This window comes from Rhinolophus ferrumequinum, chromosome 22 (assembly GCF_004115265.2).
Source record: "Rhinolophus ferrumequinum isolate MPI-CBG mRhiFer1 chromosome 22, mRhiFer1_v1.p, whole genome shotgun sequence".
NCBI classification, from domain to species: domain Eukaryota; kingdom Metazoa; phylum Chordata; class Mammalia; order Chiroptera; family Rhinolophidae; genus Rhinolophus; species Rhinolophus ferrumequinum.
In genome coordinates, this window is record NC_046305.1 from 27334439 (window position 1) to 27353943 (window position 19505).

General features: G+C 46.3%; 1 protein-coding gene and 1 pseudogene across 6 annotated transcripts in view; one reads left to right on the forward strand and one right to left on the reverse strand.

The window, feature by feature from the left end:
• The window catches only part of ATP2B4 (ATPase plasma membrane Ca2+ transporting 4), a 109774-nt gene that overhangs the window by 49792 nt on the left and 40477 nt on the right, over nucleotides 1-19505 (reverse strand). For 5 of the 6 annotated variants that reach the window (XM_033093485.1, XM_033093490.1, XM_033093488.1 and 2 more), the window contains exons 2-7: nucleotides 18018-18654; nucleotides 5128-5325; nucleotides 3623-3880; nucleotides 3011-3136; nucleotides 2425-2550; nucleotides 1234-1269 (exon numbers count right to left, since the gene is read on the reverse strand). In XM_033093485.1, coding sequence (XP_032949376.1) covers nucleotides 1234-1269; nucleotides 2425-2550; nucleotides 3011-3136; nucleotides 3623-3880; nucleotides 5128-5325; nucleotides 18018-18210 — 937 coding nt within the window. In that variant the 5' untranslated portion in view covers nucleotides 18211-18654. Of the gene's footprint in view, nucleotides 1-1233; nucleotides 1270-2424; nucleotides 2551-3010; nucleotides 3137-3622; nucleotides 3881-5127; nucleotides 5326-18017; nucleotides 18655-19178; nucleotides 19312-19505 lie in introns of those variants that run through there. The other variant, XM_033093487.1, reaches the window with a different exon arrangement.
• LOC117015111 (40S ribosomal protein SA-like) lies at nucleotides 5727-6595 on the forward strand (annotated as a pseudogene).

Below are 19505 nucleotides of genomic sequence, written 5' to 3' on the forward strand. Positions count from 1 at the left end.
GCTACTAAGAGCTATGACCAACAAACATCCTTTCTGTGACTCAGTGCTTACAATAGTGAATCTTTATTGCAGAAAGGGACTGAAAGGGAAGGCTGACCGATGTTTCCAGAGCATAAGGGTCCTAGTTTGCTCTGTTCAAAAGTTCATGTATCTCTACGTATAGACTGCCAGGGAAGAAACACAGACCCCACAAAGGGTGCTCTCCAGTTCCTTCTTATGTCAGTTGAACAGGGGAAGGAAACCCCTTGCTCCCCTGCCTGACAAAGGTAGGGAAGGCCAGAGTGGGACCTGGGATTAGTTTTCTGGGGGAGAGGGAAGAAGCTGGTGTGGGGAACCTCCTGGAATAAGAGAGAGCAGGGATAAAGGCATATAAATCCACTTTGCATTAAAAAGACGAGTTAAAGAGACCTGAAATTAAAGAATTAGTTCTGTGGAGCCCTGGTTCTCCGATATGATGACTTTATTTTTAAAGACTACTATGATGTGGGTGACAGAGGAAACAAATCTCTAGACTCTGTCTCAAGAGAATAATTCTCGCTGGCTCCCACCACCCTCTCACTTCACTCTTGCAGAACTTGGCCCCTTTGCTTAGGGTGCCCTTCCTGAGATACTGTCTCTGCTCTCAGACTCACAAACAAGACAGAGACGGATGTCAGCACAGTCACCAAAAAAGAAACACACATCAGATCAGGAGGAAGAAAACAGACTGTGGAGAGAACAAAGAAAGAGGTGAGGAGGGAGGCATGGAGAAAAGCCTCTCTCTAAGCACCCCGAGACTAGCAGAGAAGGATTCCAGACCAGAAGAGGACACCAATGAGGAAGCTGGCAAGAGGAGGGTGCAGGGACTGCCCACCCAACGCCCTCCATCATAGGACCCTGAAGTCTTCCAACCCAGAAACTAATGACCGTTGATGTTTAAATCAGGCTGAGGGCAATGAGGCAAAGAATTCAACAACCTGGGAAAAGCAGATCAATCCTACACACTCCCCAAGAGAAACCTTGACATGAGATTCCCTGAGCCAACAGCAGGGGGTGCTGTTGTCCCATATTGGATTGGGACTGGGACCTTGAGACCACCCTCAAATCTCTGCACCTTCCTCAGTATGAGATATCTGGGCCACAGCAGCAGATAATAGATTTATGGCGAGGAAAAGGGAGACGGCAGATGGCCTGGAAAGGTCTGGTTTGAGTGTAGTCAGGTAGAGATGGTAAATGAGTGGGTGGACAGGTTACCTTTGTTGCGATTTTCAGGGACTCCTTGTTTTTTACCTGTTTGAACAAGAAAGAAAAAAGTGGGGTGGAAACCCAAAGTGACTATTAAGAGATCAGATATCCAATTTGTTGGTCCTGCTTAGAGCCCAAAAGGGCGACAGGAAAGGGCTTGAGTTGCAGGGAAGGGAATGTGAAGGAAGCTCAAATCTCTGCTTACATCCCTTCTCTTTAGGGGCTCTCATGAAACCGTGGGATATGGAGCACACCACTCACGCAGGTGAGTGCACACACCTACACCGAGCGGCTTCCTCCTAGAGCACGGTTACTACTGGGAGGGTGCTCCTGGCCTCAGTCATAGCATTTGGAGAAATGGCATGAGGTGTTAGGAAATGAGAAGTTTGAACTGTTTCTGACTGATGGCAGGGATCCTGCATGGTGTCTCCATGTCAATTCACCAGCACCAGGCAAGCTTCCTCCTTATTCATCTGTAGGTAGCTGCAGAAACGAACAGCATAGTATTGGAGGGAGTGTGTTTTATTTCCTTTTCATAAACTACCGTCCACTAAACAGCCCAAGATGGTCCTCCATCTAAGCATTAGAGTCCTTCTGCCCTTCAAGGGAAGGAGCAGTGCTTACGAAAAGATGTAGACTTGGTTTCACTATCTTTCTCTCATTCACCTCCTGTTTCTTCTTCCCTCAGGAACAAGTGAATGGCAAGGACAGAACTAACTTCAGAGTAGACGTTACCTCTGTTTGCCCATTCTCCTAGCTCTGTCTCTCTTCCACTGACAGCCCATGGTTTCAGCAGGAATCCAGTTTCACCTGCTGGCCAGTTTCTTAGCCCTCATGGTTCATTTAATCCCTCGTGTTTGAGGAAGAAAGGGACAGGGGTTGGAGGACTACACAGAGGGCATTTGGGGCCAGAGTGCCTAGCTACCTCATTTGGGGTGGGCTTTATAACTCACCTCTTTACAACCACCAATAGGCACGGGAATCAAGGCTCAAATGCAACCTGATTTGGGAGCCAAGAGCCAGGATCAGGATTTCATCAGAGCACCCTGGAGAGGCAGGGTTGACATCTTTATCTCGGCAAGGGGTTTGGATACCTGCAGTCTTCATCCAGCAGATTCTTTCATCCAGATCTGCTCCCTTGCTTCCTAGTTTATCCATAGGGATGGGAGGGAAGATAATCTCATTCTGAATGCCCTTTACCTTTCTTCTTCTTCCCCTCTTCTTCTCCCTCACTGGCCCCCAAGAGGGTAAAGATGATTCCAGTCTGGGAGTTGACACCCACAGCAGTCACTACCATCCGGCCAGAACCTTCCATGACATGGGTCCCTGTATGAGAAAGGAGAAGATGGGAAGGGTGTTGTTTTTTTACACCTACCGATGTGAAATACAGACGTAGAAGAAAGCAACCCCTCTTTGTCCTCCATGGATAATGATATACTCAGCAGATAGTAGAAAAAGGTCAAGAGCTGGGACCATTTAAAATAGACCAAGCAAATTGGGGGATAAGGAGGTAAGTATGTCTGCTTTAAGGTAAGGCTCCTTCCACCACCATCTACCCCAACAAGCAGAGCCCTTCCAAGGCCCCTACAGCACTTGCTTTATATAGAACTTCTTTTAGGTTACCGGATATACTTATATTCAACACACTAATATGCCACTGCCCGATTTGAATGCAGGGGAAGGAGATGGGGCAGGGCCAGAAGAGGCAGCAGGATCTGGATCAGGTCTCTGTGGCCTGGCTGTCTGTGGGAGGTAGAATGGGAACTGGGGTGGCCACAGGCAGTACCTGAAAGCAACATGGGGTCTCTTTCCACAGACTTCTTGACATGATCCGATTCCCCAGTCAGAGAGCTCTCGTCAATCTTGAGATCATTTCCCTGGATCAGGATCCCATCTGCTGGTAGCAGGTCACCTAGTGCACAGAGGGGAAGGGGCAACAGGGAAAGAGGGAAGGTTAAGAGCCTGGCAGAGGGTGGGGTTCACCTAACTCCATCTCAGGGCTGCCCCCATGGGTCTTACACAAAAGCAATGGCCCAGGGTGTATCTGGAGAACCTTTGAAAGACAGCTTCAGCTCTCACAGGCTGGAACAAGATTCCTTTCCAGGTATGATAAATTCAAACAATTACTGATTCCCAAACATCTTCCCATGGCCTGAATATTATATACTTTTAAACTGAAGACACACAGGGTACAGGTTGATAATCTTTTGGAAGAGTTTCAGTTACTTCTTTCTTTGAGTTTTCTTCCTACAACCTCCTTAAATGCTAACCTAGAAGCTAACATGATTTTGGGTCCTATCTTTTTGGGTCCCCAAGCAATTCCTAGTCCCCTTATGCCAAAGAACCTGGCCCTCAAATAGGGCAGGTGGCATGGATGCGAGAAACATGGAGCTCTCACCATATTTGATTTGGGCGATATCACCCACTACGATCTCAGCCACGGGGAGCTGGATGATGTGACCATTTCGGATGACGGAGAATTTCTGTTCCTTTTCAATGCGGTTCTGCAGCCCCCGGAACTGCTTCTCTTTGCTCCAATCATTGAAGGCTGTCACTAGCACCACGATGATCACTGAGAATAGAATGGCTGCCCCCTCAATCCATCCGGCTTCTGACTCCCCTTCATCTTCTGGGCTACTTACAGGTAGACCACATTCTAACCCAGGGAAAAGAGAGAAAGAAAGGATCACGTAGGGGCTTTTGTTGACATTAAAAGGTAGTGCTCCTGCCTGATGGCAGGGATCCTGCATGGTGTCTCCATGTCAATTCACCAGTACCAGGCAAGCTTCCTCCTTATTCATCTGTAGGTAGCTGCAGAAACGAACAGCATAGTATTGGAGGGAGTGTGTTTTATTTCCTTTTCATAAACTACCGTCCACTAAACAGCCCAAGATGGTCCTCCATCTAAGCATTAGAGTCCTTCTGCCCTTCAAGAGAAGGAGCAGTGCTTACGAAAAGATGTAGACTTGGTTTCACTATCTTTCTCTCATTCACCTCCTGTTTCTTCTTCCCTCAGGAACAAGTGAATGACAAGGACAGAACTAACTTCAGAGTAGACGTTACGTCTGTTTGCCCATTCTCCTAGCTCTGTCTCTCTTCCACTGACAGCCCATGGTTTCAGCAGGAATCCAGTTTCACCTGCTGGCCAGTTTCTTAGCCCTCATGGTTCATTTAATCCCTCGTGTTTGAGGAAGAAAGGGACAGGGGTTGGAGGACTACACAGAGGGCATTTGGGGCCAGAGTGCCTAGCTACCTCATTTGGGGTGGGCTTTATAACTCACCTCTTTACAACCACCAATAGGCACGGGAATCAAGGCTCAAATGCAACTACCCCATTAAAAGGTAGTGCTTCTGCAATCCCCCAGAATAGAAAGTCAGGGAAAGAGAATAATAAAAAATAAAACTCTTGGGTGGAAGACCTATGCTCTGAGGATACTGGAGGACAGCAGGATCGGGCATCATTTTATCACCATAAAATTATTTATGGTAACCCAAAAGAAGCAAATGACTAAATAGCACAAAACACGTCAATGCAAATTATAGGCAAGGCACATGTAAAGAACTTACTCCCAACATGGTCAGGCTCCCACTGCTGTATCCCAAAATGCCAATAATATTGCTGGGGGGCACTTCGAGAAGCAGGGCTTTGTTGGTTGGGTAAGGGTAGAGGATTTGTGATATTCTGAATAAGAATTTGATGGGAGATGGGGGAAAAGACCCTGGAATCAGAATGGGTTGGAAGAATAGCTTATTAGCTACTTGTTGGTTTTCTTTGGAGAACTCACACTGGATAATGGGGGAAAACTTTTAAGCTATAATCTGTCAACCACAAACAGTAAGTGCTCTTCGGTGATTATGGAAAGAACCAGATCTGAGTTATGCCGGGCTGTTTAAGACACTCACGTTCATTTTCTTCACCAGGGGGGCGATAGAAGGACAGGACCAAGGAGATGATGGCTGCGATCTCCAGGATGATGAGGGTGACATCTTGAAGGGCTTCCCACACTAATTCTAAGAAGGTCTTGGGCTTCTTGGGAGGGATTAAGTTCTGTCCAAATACTTGCTTACGTTTCTCCAGATCTGCGGGGTTCCCAGATAGACCTGAAAAGGAGATAGGAATGGGATGAATGAGTGAGAAAAAAGGGGAAGAGATGAATGATAGAAGAAGGCAGTGAAAAGACCCCATGCTTCCTGATCTACCCAACCATGATATCCACTTAGTGTGACTAACCACCCCAATTTGCCCAGGACTCAGGGGCTGTGAAACTTTTAGTCTAAAAATGGGCAAACTGAGACAAGCTGGTCACAGGGTCCACTCACTCCTCTTAGTCTTTGGGGTAAGCTAACCTAGGCGTAAAACTTCATTTCCTCCTCATTGAGTATGTCCTAGGCTCCAGTTGTAAGAACACAAACATTAAAATGTTTCCTGGGACTCACACAGAACTTCTCTCAGGGTAGCACTGTTTTCAGTTCCCACAAGTAACTTAAAGGAATCTTTCACAATGTCCGGAGCCCTTGATGTCCTGCAAATGAGGGAGGAGGATGTCCTCAAATTTCTTGCAGCAGGAACCCACTTAGGTGGCACCAACCTAGACTTCCAAGTAGAACAGTACATCTACAAATGGAAAAGTGATGGCCCTACATCATAGATCTGAAGAGAACCTGGGAGAAGCTTCTGCTGGCAGCATATACCATTGTAGCCACTGAAAACCTGGCTGATATCAGTGTCATGTCATCCAGGAATACTGGTTAGCGAGCTGTGCTGAAGTTTCCTGCTCCGCTGGAGCCACTCCTATCGCCGGCCGCTTCACTCCTGGGACCTTCACTAACTGGACCCCGGCAGCCTTCTGGGAGCCGAGACTCCTGGTGGTGACCGATCCCAGGGCTGACCAACACAGAGGTGTCTTATGTTAACCTGCCAACCGCTGCTCTGTGTAACAGACTCTCTGTGCTATGTGGACATTACCATCCCTTGCAGCAACAAGGGCGCTCACTCCGTGGATCTGATGTCGTGGATGCTGGCCCAGGAAGTTCTGTGCCTGCATGGCACCATCTGTGCCTGCGTGGCACACAAGCACCTGTGGGAGGTCATGCCTGACCTCTACTTGTGCAGAGACCCTCAGGAGACTGAAAAGGAAGAGCAGGCTGCTGCTGAAAAGGCTGTGACCACAGAGGAATTTCAAAGTGAAGACTGCTCCAGCTTCTGAGCTCACTGCTGCTCCGCCTGAGGTCGCAGACTGGTCTGAAGGCGAGCAGGTGCCCTCTGTGCCTACTCAGCAGTTCCCTACTGAACACAGCCTCTGAAGACTGGTTTGCAGCCCCCACTGCTCAGGCCACTGAATGGGGAGGAACAACCGCTGAGTGGTCCTAAGCTGTTCTTCCACAAACTCTTAAGCAAAATGAAAGTAAGGTTTTTGAAAAACAGTTTCTAAAAGTTTTTTTTTTTTTTAAAGTAAAATAAAAAGAAATAAAAGCAGAGTTAGCTTCCACCATTTGCTCACACACAAAAGCCAGAAAGAATAAGCTATCTGCTCAAGGTCATGCTAGGAGGCTAGGAGACATAACCCCACTAGTTGTCCTGATTTCAAGTTCCAGTGGCATTAGGAGATCAACAGAACAAGGCTCTGCGGCTCCAACTTTGGGCATCCCCTTTGAGCACACATACCCTTCATTTTCCGTCACAGAGACATAAAAACATACCACTAAGCGGTACTACTATTCTACTAAGTACTGTGTACTTAGAGCAGTACTAGGTACTAAGAGAAGTACTACCATGTTTCCCCGAAAATAAGACCTAACTAGAAAATAAGCCCTAGCATGATTTTTCAGGATGACATCCTCTGAACATAAGCCCTAATGTGTCTTTTGGAGCAAAAATTAATATAAGACCCGGTCTTATTTTCAGGGAAACACGGTACTAGTAAGGTTGAATAAAAAGAGAACAAAAAAGGTGGAGCCACAAAGTCAGATAGTACACCGTCCTTGATTATCAGCATGCTCCCACTAACACACATGCATGCTTATATAACTGCGTGAGTGTGCACACATTTTCTAGGCATATTCCCAGAGAGAAAAAGAAATTCCTAGTGCCTTCCTTATAGTTAAGCCCCTCTACTGAACCCTAAAGGATTTATACTTTAAGGGAAGGGGGGACATCCTAAAATTTCAATTATTGCCAGTTGGCATTTATCAAGTTGTTTACACACAGCAGCAAATTAGCCCAGGTCTTGGCACTTGAAGTTGTTGGCTGCACTGTTTGATGGGTTCCCCACAGGCAGGGTGTGGCAACCTTTGTTGTGAAAAAGGTCAGCAGCTGAGGAGGGTTAGAATCAGAGGACTCGGCCACTCACAGAATCAGAGGATGGAGGTTCACACAGAGCTCAGGGAAAAGCGGATGACAGGATGCTGCAAGAAGAAAATGGAGACACTGATGCCAGAAGTCTTCTCCAGACGTCAGTTACCAGGCAGTGCATCCACTGGTGGGGAGGAGGGGGTGTAGCATGAGGGCAAACATCTACTCTCCATCGCCACTGAATAAGACCCAAGAGTGTTATCTTAAATGGCAAGAGGAGAAATTGGGGTTAGATCTAAGGAAGACATTTAGACAGAAAAAGATTTTGAAAATGGGAAAATAGGTACCCAAGAGAGTGTTATTTGCAGGGTCTGAGATGACTTCCACTTCCCCACCGTGAAAACAGAACCATCAGGAGAGGTAATCGAGATACTCATCTGTCTGGGAAGGCAGATGAACCCTGCCTGGAGGTAAAATGGGGGTGAACTGGCATCCACACTCGTGGAGTTGGGGATTGGAGACCACTCTACCTGCTAGCTTTTAGGAGAGAAAAACAGGGAGCTTGGTGGGGAGGTGGTACCCAATGTTCTTACCCCTGGGCCTCTTGCCTCCTAGTGCCCAACTGCACCACCCTGGCCTAGAGCTGAGCTCTGCAGGGACAGAGTTTGGCCAAAGCACTAGAAACAAGTTGGGCTGCTTCCCAGAGGCTCCCGCCTCTACCACTCTGAGAAGCAGGTTCCCAGTAGGAAAGAAAAGCAAGGGCCTGGGAAAGGAGTGTTCCTGGGCAGGGCATCTTGCTCCCCAGGCAGGCAGAGGCAGAGTTGCCAGAGGGCAAGGCCTTGCTGGTCCTTTCTCCCCAGGGACCCTAGATAGCAAGTCAGTGCCAACTGGGGACTGCTGTGCTGGATGGCCAGGTTTGCTCGCGGGAAATAGGCGTTTTGATAATTTGTTGATCTATCTGGGATGCTTCTCAAGAAAGCAGGATTCACCATGTAAAGACAAGAAAGGCCATAAAGGTGGGTACAATGACTATGAAGGCAAACCAAGACATCTGATATAAGAGAGCATCATAAAGAACATCCCAATAGTTTATTGAAGGCCCAATAACAACAAAATTCTAGCTAAAAAAGCACCCCCTGGGTGGCCGGGTGGCTCAGTTGGTTAGAGCATGAGCTCCTAACGACAGGGTTGCTGGTTTGATTCCCACATGGGCCAGTGAGCTGCGCCCTCCACAACTAGATTGAAGACAACGAGCTGCTGCTGAACTTCCAGAGGGGCGGCTGGAAGGCTCAGTTGGTTAGAGTGTGAGCTCTCAACAACAAGGTTGGGAATTGCTGGTTCAATTCCCACTGGGATGGTGGGCTGCGCCCCCTGCAACTAAAGATTGAAAACGGCGACTGGACTTAGAGCTGAGCTGCGCCCTCCACTAGATTGAAGGACAACTACTTGGAGCTGATGGGCCCTGGAGAAACACTCTGTTCCCTAATATTCCCCAATAATAAAAAATAAAAATCATTAAGCATCACTCTTTAGGAAAAAAAAAAGCACCCCATCTGAGGGAGCCATGCCCCTCTCCGTTCTCATATTAATACCTTATAATCATCTTTGACTTCTTTCTCTCTCTCATACACTAATCCATTTAGCCAGGAAATCCTATCGCTTTATCTTCAAAATACAGAGGGTGCCAAAAAAGTGTATACACATTTTAAGGAAGGAAAAATCTATATTAAAATTGTAATACTCTATATATACCGATAACAAAAGATGAATACAAGTCATGTATATATATATTTTTTGGCACCCCCGGTATATCTCAAGTCTACTCATTCCTTCTTTTCCACTGCTACCATCCTGGTCTAAGCCACCATCATCTCCTGCATCGATTACAACTGTCTTCTAACTGGTCTCCCTGCTTCTACCCTTGCTTTCCTGCTCTCACTCTCTTCTTAACAGAGTAGCCAGAATATTTTTCAAACCCAACCCATGACACTCATCTACTCAGAATCTTCTAGTGGCTTTTACTTGGAGTGGAACTGGGCCCCGAAGACCTAGTGATGGCCTACAAGACCCCTTAGGAGCCCCCGGCCCCTCACCCCTTAACTCCTACAATTTCCCCGGTCACTGAGACTCAGCCAAGCTAGCCTTCCCACCAGTCTGAACGCACTAGACATGCTTCTATTTCAGGGCCCCTGTTCCCTTTGCTCAGAATCGTCTTCACTAGGTAGGGCTCGTTCTCTCACCTCCTTCAAGGTCTTCGTACAAATGTCACCTTCTTAGTGACGTATTTAACATTATGACATATCTGCCCCAGCAATTCTATCCCTCTTATCCTGCTCAGTTGTTCCTTCTACAGGTCTTCTCGCCTAATATATATGATGTTTTCATTTATTCTGCTTGTCATCCCCCTCCATAAGGGCAGGATTTTTGTCTTTCTTTGTTCTGTAGGTCCACAGCAGTGTCTGGCACATGGTATGCATACAGATTTATTGAATGAACTGAATGAATGAGTAATAAATAAGTTTGCTAACATTTAAGTGATTACTCTGTACCAGATGATTCACCAGGCGCACTGGTGTCTTCTCACATTCAAACATTGTAAACCCTATGTGGTAGTTACTATTAAACCCATTTTACACATAAGCAAACTAAGACCTGGAGAGGTTTTGTCATTACTTAAGCCTAGTATGTGGCAGAGGCTGTATTGCCCCACAGAAAGCAGCAGATGCCAACCTACTCGCAGCGGGGCCAGGGCATTGAGGGTGCGGCACTCAGCTGAGGCTTCAGTCTACGTCATTAATTTGCCCGGGTTTGCCTGGGGCTTCTGGGGTTTAACAATGAAGCTCTTGCCTCCTGAGAATGCCCTCAGTCCTAGGCAAACAGGGAGGCTTGGTTACCTACTTTATTCACCACAGGGCAGGCCCACATACTGCTTTCCTCTGCACTCAAGCAAATCAGTCCTGTTCTGTCTTTTTACTATCCTCAGGGATAGTGACACCACGTTTGTCAGAGTCCAACCTATAAATTTTATACTCAATAAAAAGTTCATTATGGCCTTTTTTGGACCCAAGCAAATGAAACAAGACACATTATGGGAAACCAAAAAGGTTAGGCCTTGCTTTTACCTAGACGTCATCAAAGTCACATACTTACTTCCTTTTTGCCATTTTATCTATCTGTTCCACCTTAAGTCTCTCTAAGTTCTTCAATAGCTACCTTAAGAAGCCATGTGGCTTGCCCAGTTCCCAGCATGCCCTGTGCAGGAAGGGGCAGATTGCGCTGTTAGCATAGCAGCCTTGGGAATCCTCTCTCAGATATGTGGCATGGCACAGGAAACCATGTGGGACTGGGAGCTTGGCCAATCCCCAATTTTGGGCTCTCCATTCCAATTCTTCCTGCCTCCTGAGAGGCTATCAGGGCTTGATCTCAGCAGCTATAACTGCATATTCGTACTTGTCCAGCCCAGGAAAGGGTTTTGTTTTCTGATTTCTGCAGTTGCATCTCAAATACATAGCTTCCTGGAGAGGGAAGGAGGACTTAGTGGGGAGAGAATGCTGAAATCACAGGAAAAGGATTTCCCTTAGAAATACATAAAACAGAGAGGGAGGGAAGAAGGGAGGGAGACAGAGGGAGGGAGGGAGAGAAGGAAGGAGGGAGGGAGAGAGAATCTTGTCTCCAAGAACATGAGAGAGAAAGCTCCACCCAATCAGGAGTGTTTCTGGCCCTAAGAACTAGACTGAACACATGAACTGGGAGAGGTGACAGGAATGTCAGGCTGTGAAGTCATCACCCCCACCCCATGCCGGGGAGTGACACAGCCCCTGCCCAAGCTAGCAGGAGACAAATAAGCAGCAGTGGAAAATCTGTGTCTGCTGTGAACCTGTGTCGGGACCCAGGGCTATGGAAGAGAAGCTGCAGCTCAGCCCTCAGTGGCCTGATTTCAGCAGGGAAGGGCCAGAGCCAGCCTTGCTGGGAGGCCCAGGGCTATCGCCCAGGCAGAGGCAAACCTTATCAGAACCAGTTCAGTCCCAGAAAGGGTGGGGCTAAGTTGGGCATCATGAGGGACTTCCCAGCTGTCTGAGTTATGATACCTTGCCAACGAGACAGCAGAATCTTCTCCCACACAGATAGTATAAGGGAGAGGTTTCTCTGGGTTGACTTGAAGGCAGTCCTCTCTGGTATGTGAGAAGAACAGACACCAGAATACCTTTCAAATCCTACTTTAAAAACCCTAGATTGGGGGGTGATTAGGAGGAGAAGATTCAAATCAATATAGAAACCTATAGGCTTTAGCCAGCTCCTGCTGCTAACCAAACCTTTAAGGACGAAGAATAATTTCCATACTTCACATTCTCTAGCTTAACACATCCACAGCCTGGGGACATGCTCTCTGTCTGCTGGACTTCCAGCCCCTAGAGATAAAGCAATCTCCTCCAGGTCACAGCAAAAGGATGGCAGACTTAGAGAAGAATGCCCCTTTCCTGATTTTCCTCAAAACAGCCTGCAGAGGTGGGCACTTCCTCAGAGAACGTCCCTCTGAACGTCCCTCAGAGAACGGCCTCCGCTCTATGTGTGTTTTACATATTCCAACTCCGGCACAATGAGAAAGCTCCATGAGTGCCCTCCTCAGCCCTCTGCTCGGCTACCTTCTCCCATACTGCATGCATGTGCTTCCATGCAGCTCACACTCCCCCGGCCTCACACCTCAGAGCTAAAGAAAAAGAGCGAAAGTCCCACTTCCAGGGTAGACACAACATTGACCTCAGTCAAGGAGGGAAAATCATCTTTCTTCCCACCCCCAGAAGATGGTTCAGTGCAAGGCAACAAGAAGGTTCAAATCAAAACAAAACTTGCAACAGTTTCTACTGAGCTGCCAAAGGAATGTAGCATAGAGGGCTCCAGGGCTGGGGGAAGGAGAGAAAGCAGGGAGAGTGCTCAGAAAGCAGGGAGAGTGGTTCAGAAGACTTAACCACTCTTCCCACCAAGATTTCTCTGCCCCCTGCCTGGCAGCATTATGCCAGCTAACCCAGAAGTCCAGCTCTGGGCGAGGAGGGGCTGGATAGAAAAGAATTCATAGAGCCTGGGGTTCTGCTGGGAAGAGAAGGTCCACAACGGTCAGGCACTATTGGCCTAATTCAGCCCTAGGAAGTAACTCAAACCAGACAGGGAATTCCCAGGATGCAACATGGAATTCCCTGCAGGGGCAGGATGAGGGGGGCGGGGACAAAGGGAAGGCACTGTTCACGCCTGTTTTTCTCAATCATCCAGCACATGGCTGTGGAAGCTGCTTCCCCCAGGTTTTGTGTAAATCTTTCCCACCCCTCTACCAAGTACTAAATATGTCTTCTATGAAGCTACTAGACTTGCCTGAACTACTCACATCACAACATAACTGCTTTCTGGCTGTTTGAGGTGGTCTGCCCACCTCCATCCTCTCCCCTCCTTCCAAGATAATTCTTTTGGCTTGAGTCTCTCTCACATACATACCCCACCCTTTTGTTTCCTTAACTTGTCTTCCGTTTTTTGATCACATTCAGCCCTATTTCTGGTTGTTGCTGAATGCTGTGAAGACGAGCATCTCCAAGTTTTCTCGAGTCTAACCAACTCTTGGCTACTGGAGCAACTCCTTTTACTCTAACTAGCCATGTACTTTCAAGGAGCACAAGCCAATATTAAACTAACATTATTGTGGGTCACAATTAGGCATTTTTATCAAGCATTAAAATATGTGGACCAGGGGGCTGGCCTGGTGGCTCAGGCAGTTAGAGCTCCATGCTCCTAACTCCGAAGGCTGCCGGTTCGATTCCCACGTGGGCCAGTGGGCTCTCAACCACAAGGTTGCCAGTTCAATTCCTAGAGTCCCGCAAGGGATGGTGGGCTCCGCCCCCTGCAACTAAGATTGAACACGGCACCTTGAGCTGAGCTGCCTTTGAGCTCCCGGATGGCTCAGTTGGTTGGAGTGCGTCCTCTCAACCACAAGGTTGCCAGTTCGACTCCCGCAAGGGACGGTGGGCTGCACCCCCTGCAACTAGCAACGGCAACTGGACCTGGAGCTGAACTGCGCCTTCCACAACTAAGACTGAAAGGACAACAACTTGAAGCTGAACGGCACCCTCCACAACTAAGATTAAAAGGACAACAACTTGACTTGGAAACAAGTCCTGGAAGTACACACTGTTCCCCAATAAAGTCCTGTTCCCCTTCCCCAATCAAAATCTTAAAAAAAAAAAAAAAATGTGGACCAAAAGGGGCTCTGTAATAAATCTAGCTGAAAGTAACCTCATAGGGTGATCTGATCATAAATTCCTAATTGAGCAGTCATGGCGGGTAGTCATCCTCAGGCCTATAGCTCCTGTAGTAAAAAGTTATCTTTGCCTTAAGCAAGCTCTGTCCATTGTTCTTATGCATCTAGGTTAACACATCTTTGAAATGTCTTTTTAAGAGCCCCCAGAGGGATTTCTTGAGGGATAACCACCCTCAAGAAAGAACACATTAACACAATCTTGTTAACTTTCCTGTAATCCAATTATAGCGATTTACCCCACCTAGCTTTCTCCCACCTTCATGTAACCTTCCTTATGTTCCTCCTTAACTCCAAATGTACAAAAGATTCTGCAAAACTGTCCATCTCTAGAGCATATGAGATCTGGCATGTAGTCAGCTTGGCTCAAATAAACACTTATAAAAATTCTCTACAGGTTTGGACATTCTTATGGCGACTAATACAAAAACTTAAATTATCTGTGCTTCTGAGATTCTCTGTTGCTGTCTTAGCATGAAGCAGCAGAGCAGTAAAGGACTGTGAATCAGAAAATATGAAATATTCCATTCCTGTGGGAAGACCTTAGGTAAGTAATTTAAACCTTTTGGCCTGTTGAGAGAGAGTGAGAGTGAGAGAGAGAGAGAGAGAGAGAAACAGAGAGAGAGAGAGAGAGAGAGAAAATATGAATTAAAATTAAGTTCCACCTGCCTCTAGCACTGTGTAAATCTATAATGATAAAACCATGTTAGTGTCACAAATGTTATAGACTCAAAGTTCCATAAGGCCCCTTAGTAGCTAGGGTTTAAAAAAAAAAAATCTGTCAATCTATACTACAGATGCTATCAACCCAACAGAAAATAAAGGAGAAGGGTCATTCATACTCTAGGAACCAATCATCCCAATCTTACTTCACTCTGGTTTCCAACCAACAGAATTCAAGCACCAGGTAAATTTCTTTATTTTTATTATTAGTCTGCAGGCACCTTCCACAGGCGACAAAACCATGCTAGGCTGTCAGTCACTTCAGTGTGGTCTTCTGTGAACAGGCTGGCGTTTTATAGTACCAGATAACTGGGCATCTGGATATCAATGCTCTTTTCTCAGCCTGCCCAACTAAACAGCTCAGCATCACCCTTGTCTGGGGAGACTCCTGTGTTAAAGTTCTTTGGTGTCTCCTTTTCCTACCCCTTTATTCCTCTTACACAAGGAGGTCATTGTTGGCAATGGGGAGTTAAAATTACTCATGGAAAAGTTTTTTTCTGACACTCTGATTTCCCAGCTCAAGGACCAGGACCATGGTAAGTCTTACACTGAAATAAATCAGGATACATATCTGTGATCTAAGGAAGCAGGAGAATGGCAATGGACAACTATGTCAATGGTAGAAGTACTAGGATATAGGCATGGCCAGGGTCTGTGGCAACAGAGGCACCTGCCATCAGAAGGGGAGGCTTTCAGGGCCGGCCTGGTGGCTCAGGTGGTTAGAGCTCCATGCTCCTAACTACGAAGGCTGCCGGTTCGATTCCCACATGGGCCAGTGGGCTCTCAACCACCAGGTTGCCAGTTCAATTCCTCAAGTCCCGCAAGGGATGGTGGGCTCTGCCCCCTGCAACTAAGATTGAACACGGCACCTTGAGCTGAGCTGCCGCTGAGCTCCCTGATGACCCAGTTGGTTGGAGTGCATCCTCTCAACCACAAGGTTGCCGGTTCAACTCCCGCAAGGGATGGTGGGCTGCACCCCTGCAACTAGCAACGGCAACTGGACCTGGAGCTGAGCTGCGCCCGACACAACTAAGATTGAAAGGACAACAACTTGACTTGGAAAACAGGCCTGGAAGTACACACTGTTCCCCAATAAAGTCCTGTTCCCCTTCCCCAATAAAATCTTTAAAGAAAAAAAAACAACACACACACACACACACACACACACACACACACACAAAACAGTTAAAAAAAAAAAAAAAGAAGGGGAGGCTTTCAACTGTAGGTCTGAAACCAAGACTGGGAAAGAATCTAAGACTATTAACATTTGATATCTGATGTTGAACTTAAAGTAGAACATATGTTGGCCTTTGGGAATGGAAGTTCTCTGGGAATCAGAAAGCAAACATTGGGAGCTATGAGAAAGGATTTGGAAATTTGGGAGGAAAATCTGGATCCTGCTATTAGGACCTTCCTAGGTTCCAGCTTATTTGGACTCCTGAGTTTCACTTTGTGAGAGAAACAACTGACCAAAGGGATCGATAACAGGATAGAAAGGGAAAAAGAATGATCTGTCTAAATTCTGATTGGTGCATTATCTCAGTGAAAATGCAATAGGAATAGCCTCTCTTTAAGGTCAATACTACTACAAAAGTGGTAAAGAAATCTAACTGACAATAAGTAGGCAGTGCCAAAGGGCAGTCATTTGATACCAGCCATAAGGCAAAGACTGAGCCACATGAAAGCAACTAAGCCCTGCCATCTCAACCAGATCTCTTTTTGACATCAAGAAGTGCCTGGAGGAAATGGACAGTAGTTGCAGTTACACGTGCAGTAACCTCTAGAGATATAATAACACACTGCACTCCATTGGCACTCATATTCTGGCAAATATTTTCAGACACATGGACTGCGTTTTAATCTGAGACAACTAATTTATTGAATCCCCATTATAAATGAGCACTGTATATACATTACAGTATTTAATCCCAACAACTCTACGCTAGGTATCATTTTCAAAGGAGAAACGGACTCAGGGAGGCTGAGTAAACTTGTCAGTGTTATTCAGCTAGTCAGTGGTAGAACTAGTATTTGAACTCAAAGCCTATATGACAGGAAACTGAGTTCTAGAAGCAAAGAAAACATGCAGTGCAGCTCTCTCAGATTACAAAGAAAACAAGACATGGGCAATGTACAGATATCAGATAAAAATCTCTTTTTCTCTCTCTTTTTTAAATTCTAAAGAGTCTGGACTCCAAGTCACTAACTTATAGCATTGGCTAGGGGTCAAAACTTCTTAGAATAGGCAAGAAATAGGATGGGGTCTCCAAGAAAGGCTTAGGAATAGTATACCTCAAGAGGTTGAAGGCATCTAAAGGATAAGATCTTTGTTCCATCTCATGCTCCTCAACCATGGCCTGCCTGACTGATAGGACCAAACAAGAACCTGTAACAGAGATGCTGAAACCAGGCAAAAGTGAGAAAGCAAGATTCATTTTGTTCTCTCTCCATTTTGATGAGGCAAAATTTCATATTACCATGGCTCACTGAGCAATTGGGCTGAACCAGCCCGCACTTTTAATATAGTTATTCTTAAGCTATACTCTTTTTAGTGTAGATTAAGAATAACAAATTAAAAGTGCGGGCCGGTCCAGTGGCTCAGGCTGTTGGAGCTCCGCGCTCCTAACTCCGAAGGCTGCTGGTTCAATTCCCACATGGGCCAGTGGGCTCTCAACCACAAGGTTGATGGTTTGATTCCTCGACTCCTGCAGAGGATGGTGGGCTCCGCCCCCTGCAACTAACAACGGCAACAGGACCTGGAGCTGAGCAGTGCCCTCCACAACTAAGACTGAAAGGACAACAACTTGACTTGGAAAAAAGTCCTGGAAGTACACACTGTTCCCCAATAAAGTCCTGTTCCCCTTCCCCAATAAAATCTAAAAAAAAAAAAAAAAATAAGTGCATCAGGCCGGGTTGAAAAAGTCATCAATAATTCCCTGAAAGGAAACAGAGTGAGTAGTCAATGATTTGGCGGGTACAGCTATATGACTTACCGCCCATTTTTAATTGTATATGTTAGAAAATTGCTACATTGGATAGATTGACTTATTCACTTTTTTTGTGCCCATGTTGCCCAACTGCACTGTGAAATCAGTGTGGGAAAGAATCACATCTAAACCCTTTTGCAATCAAAGACTGATACAGAATAAGGGATTGGATGATTATTTACTGATAAAAGTGTCTCTAACATAAATGTTTCCAAAATAGTGATAAATATCCTCCTTTCTGTACATTGATACAGAAAAAGGAGGAGAAAATGACCTTCAGAGAATAATACCATAGGCCCTAAACATCATGTCTGGGGAATAAAAATGGCTATGACCTCATCTCCTTTTAGTGCTTCAGATACCATACTTTTCCCACCAGACAGATATACCATTTGAGGGCTCCAGAAATATGCCTTCTCTAGAAGCTAAGAAATCAATATTTTTTAACACTAGCCACCTTCTTCCAATTCCCCACTCCTGATATGGCCTTTACCTTCCACAGGGTTGGTTTTCAGTCTACTGCAGAGATTCACTACACCTCCAAAGTGGACATTGATCTGGTTCATTGCATCAGTCGAACGCAGCTCCATGAGCTTCCTCAGGTCCATTACTGTGCAGCCAAAGTCCCCTTCATGGCTCTCAACCATTGAGTTGGCTGGAAAGGCATGTTCTCTTGGGTTCGTCATTTTGACTGCTGCTACCAATCCCCTCAACCAGAGAAAATGTGGAGTTTCCCTTCAACTGATCAGGGTCTCTTGCTTCTCGGCCTCACTTCTGGCTTCTCTGGGAGCCCAGTTAGGAAACTGATTGACTATATCTGTACAATAAGCTTCACAGCCTCTAGCCCCAATCCTTTTTCCTGTATGAAGCTTGGCAGTGAGAAGAGGAAGAGGATGGGGGAACTGAGTAGAAGCAGGACCACGTGTCACGATGATTGGTGTCCCCAGGTGGTAATGGAAGTGGTTGTCCAGGGTAGGTAGGTTCCTAGCTTAGACCAACTTGCCCAGATGGAGGTGTAAACAGGATGTGCATGTTACCATGGAGGCAACCTTAGCAACAACCAGCAACTGCAGTGGTAAAGAGGCAGCAGGAGGAGGAGGGCTCCCTGGATACCAATGACAACTGGATCTCTGAAATAAAGATTCAAAGATAGACAAAAAGAAACAATTAGAGCAGCCATGGTAATTCAGCACCTGCAAAGGCAAGAGATACTCATTTTAGCACAAAGGTTTAGATAATAGCTGATGCCTTCGCTGAACTGATAGCTGAGGCCTCAGCTTAGTGAACTAACTCAGGAGAACCTCCTTCTTCCTCGGGAGGACCCAGCAGCCTGCAAAGTCCAAGGTAGAAAACTAATTTTAGATACACTCCAGTCTTCATATCTTCTCTCTCCCAGACCAAGCAATACAAATCCCACAACTTCAGAAACTTGAATTAAAAGGTTATGACCTCTAACGGCTCTAATGTTCTCCCTGTCTATTATTTGTGGGACCTGTTACAGAATCCTTTCATCTGACCACCCTTCTATGAGGTGAGAGATCAGAAAAGAAATCCAGACACGAGTGATCTGGAGGGTGGCCTGCCAGTCTGCCACCCTCCCCCATGCCCCTATCCTTCCCTATTCCCAACACAATTTATGAAACAAGAGGACAACCTGATGGAAGATGCCCAAGTCCTCTAAGGCTCTTTAGATATTCAGCCTCCAGCTGTATAGAAATTCTGCAGCTTGCTGCAATTGTCAACAGGTCAGATACTGAAGTTCAGGTGTTGGAGCTAAGCCTCATCCTTCTCCAAAAAGGTTTTGTGGAGGGAAGGGGAGAATGAAATGCTCTGGCAGTTGTCGAAACAGGGTGGAACCTTTTTACATAAGGGGTCAGAGGACCTCTGAGGAGGAAAGATAGTGAGTTTGAAGCCTATGAACATTCAAGTTTCTCTGGGGTGGCAGGGATAAGACAGCTTTCCATTCAGATAGAGCCTAGGG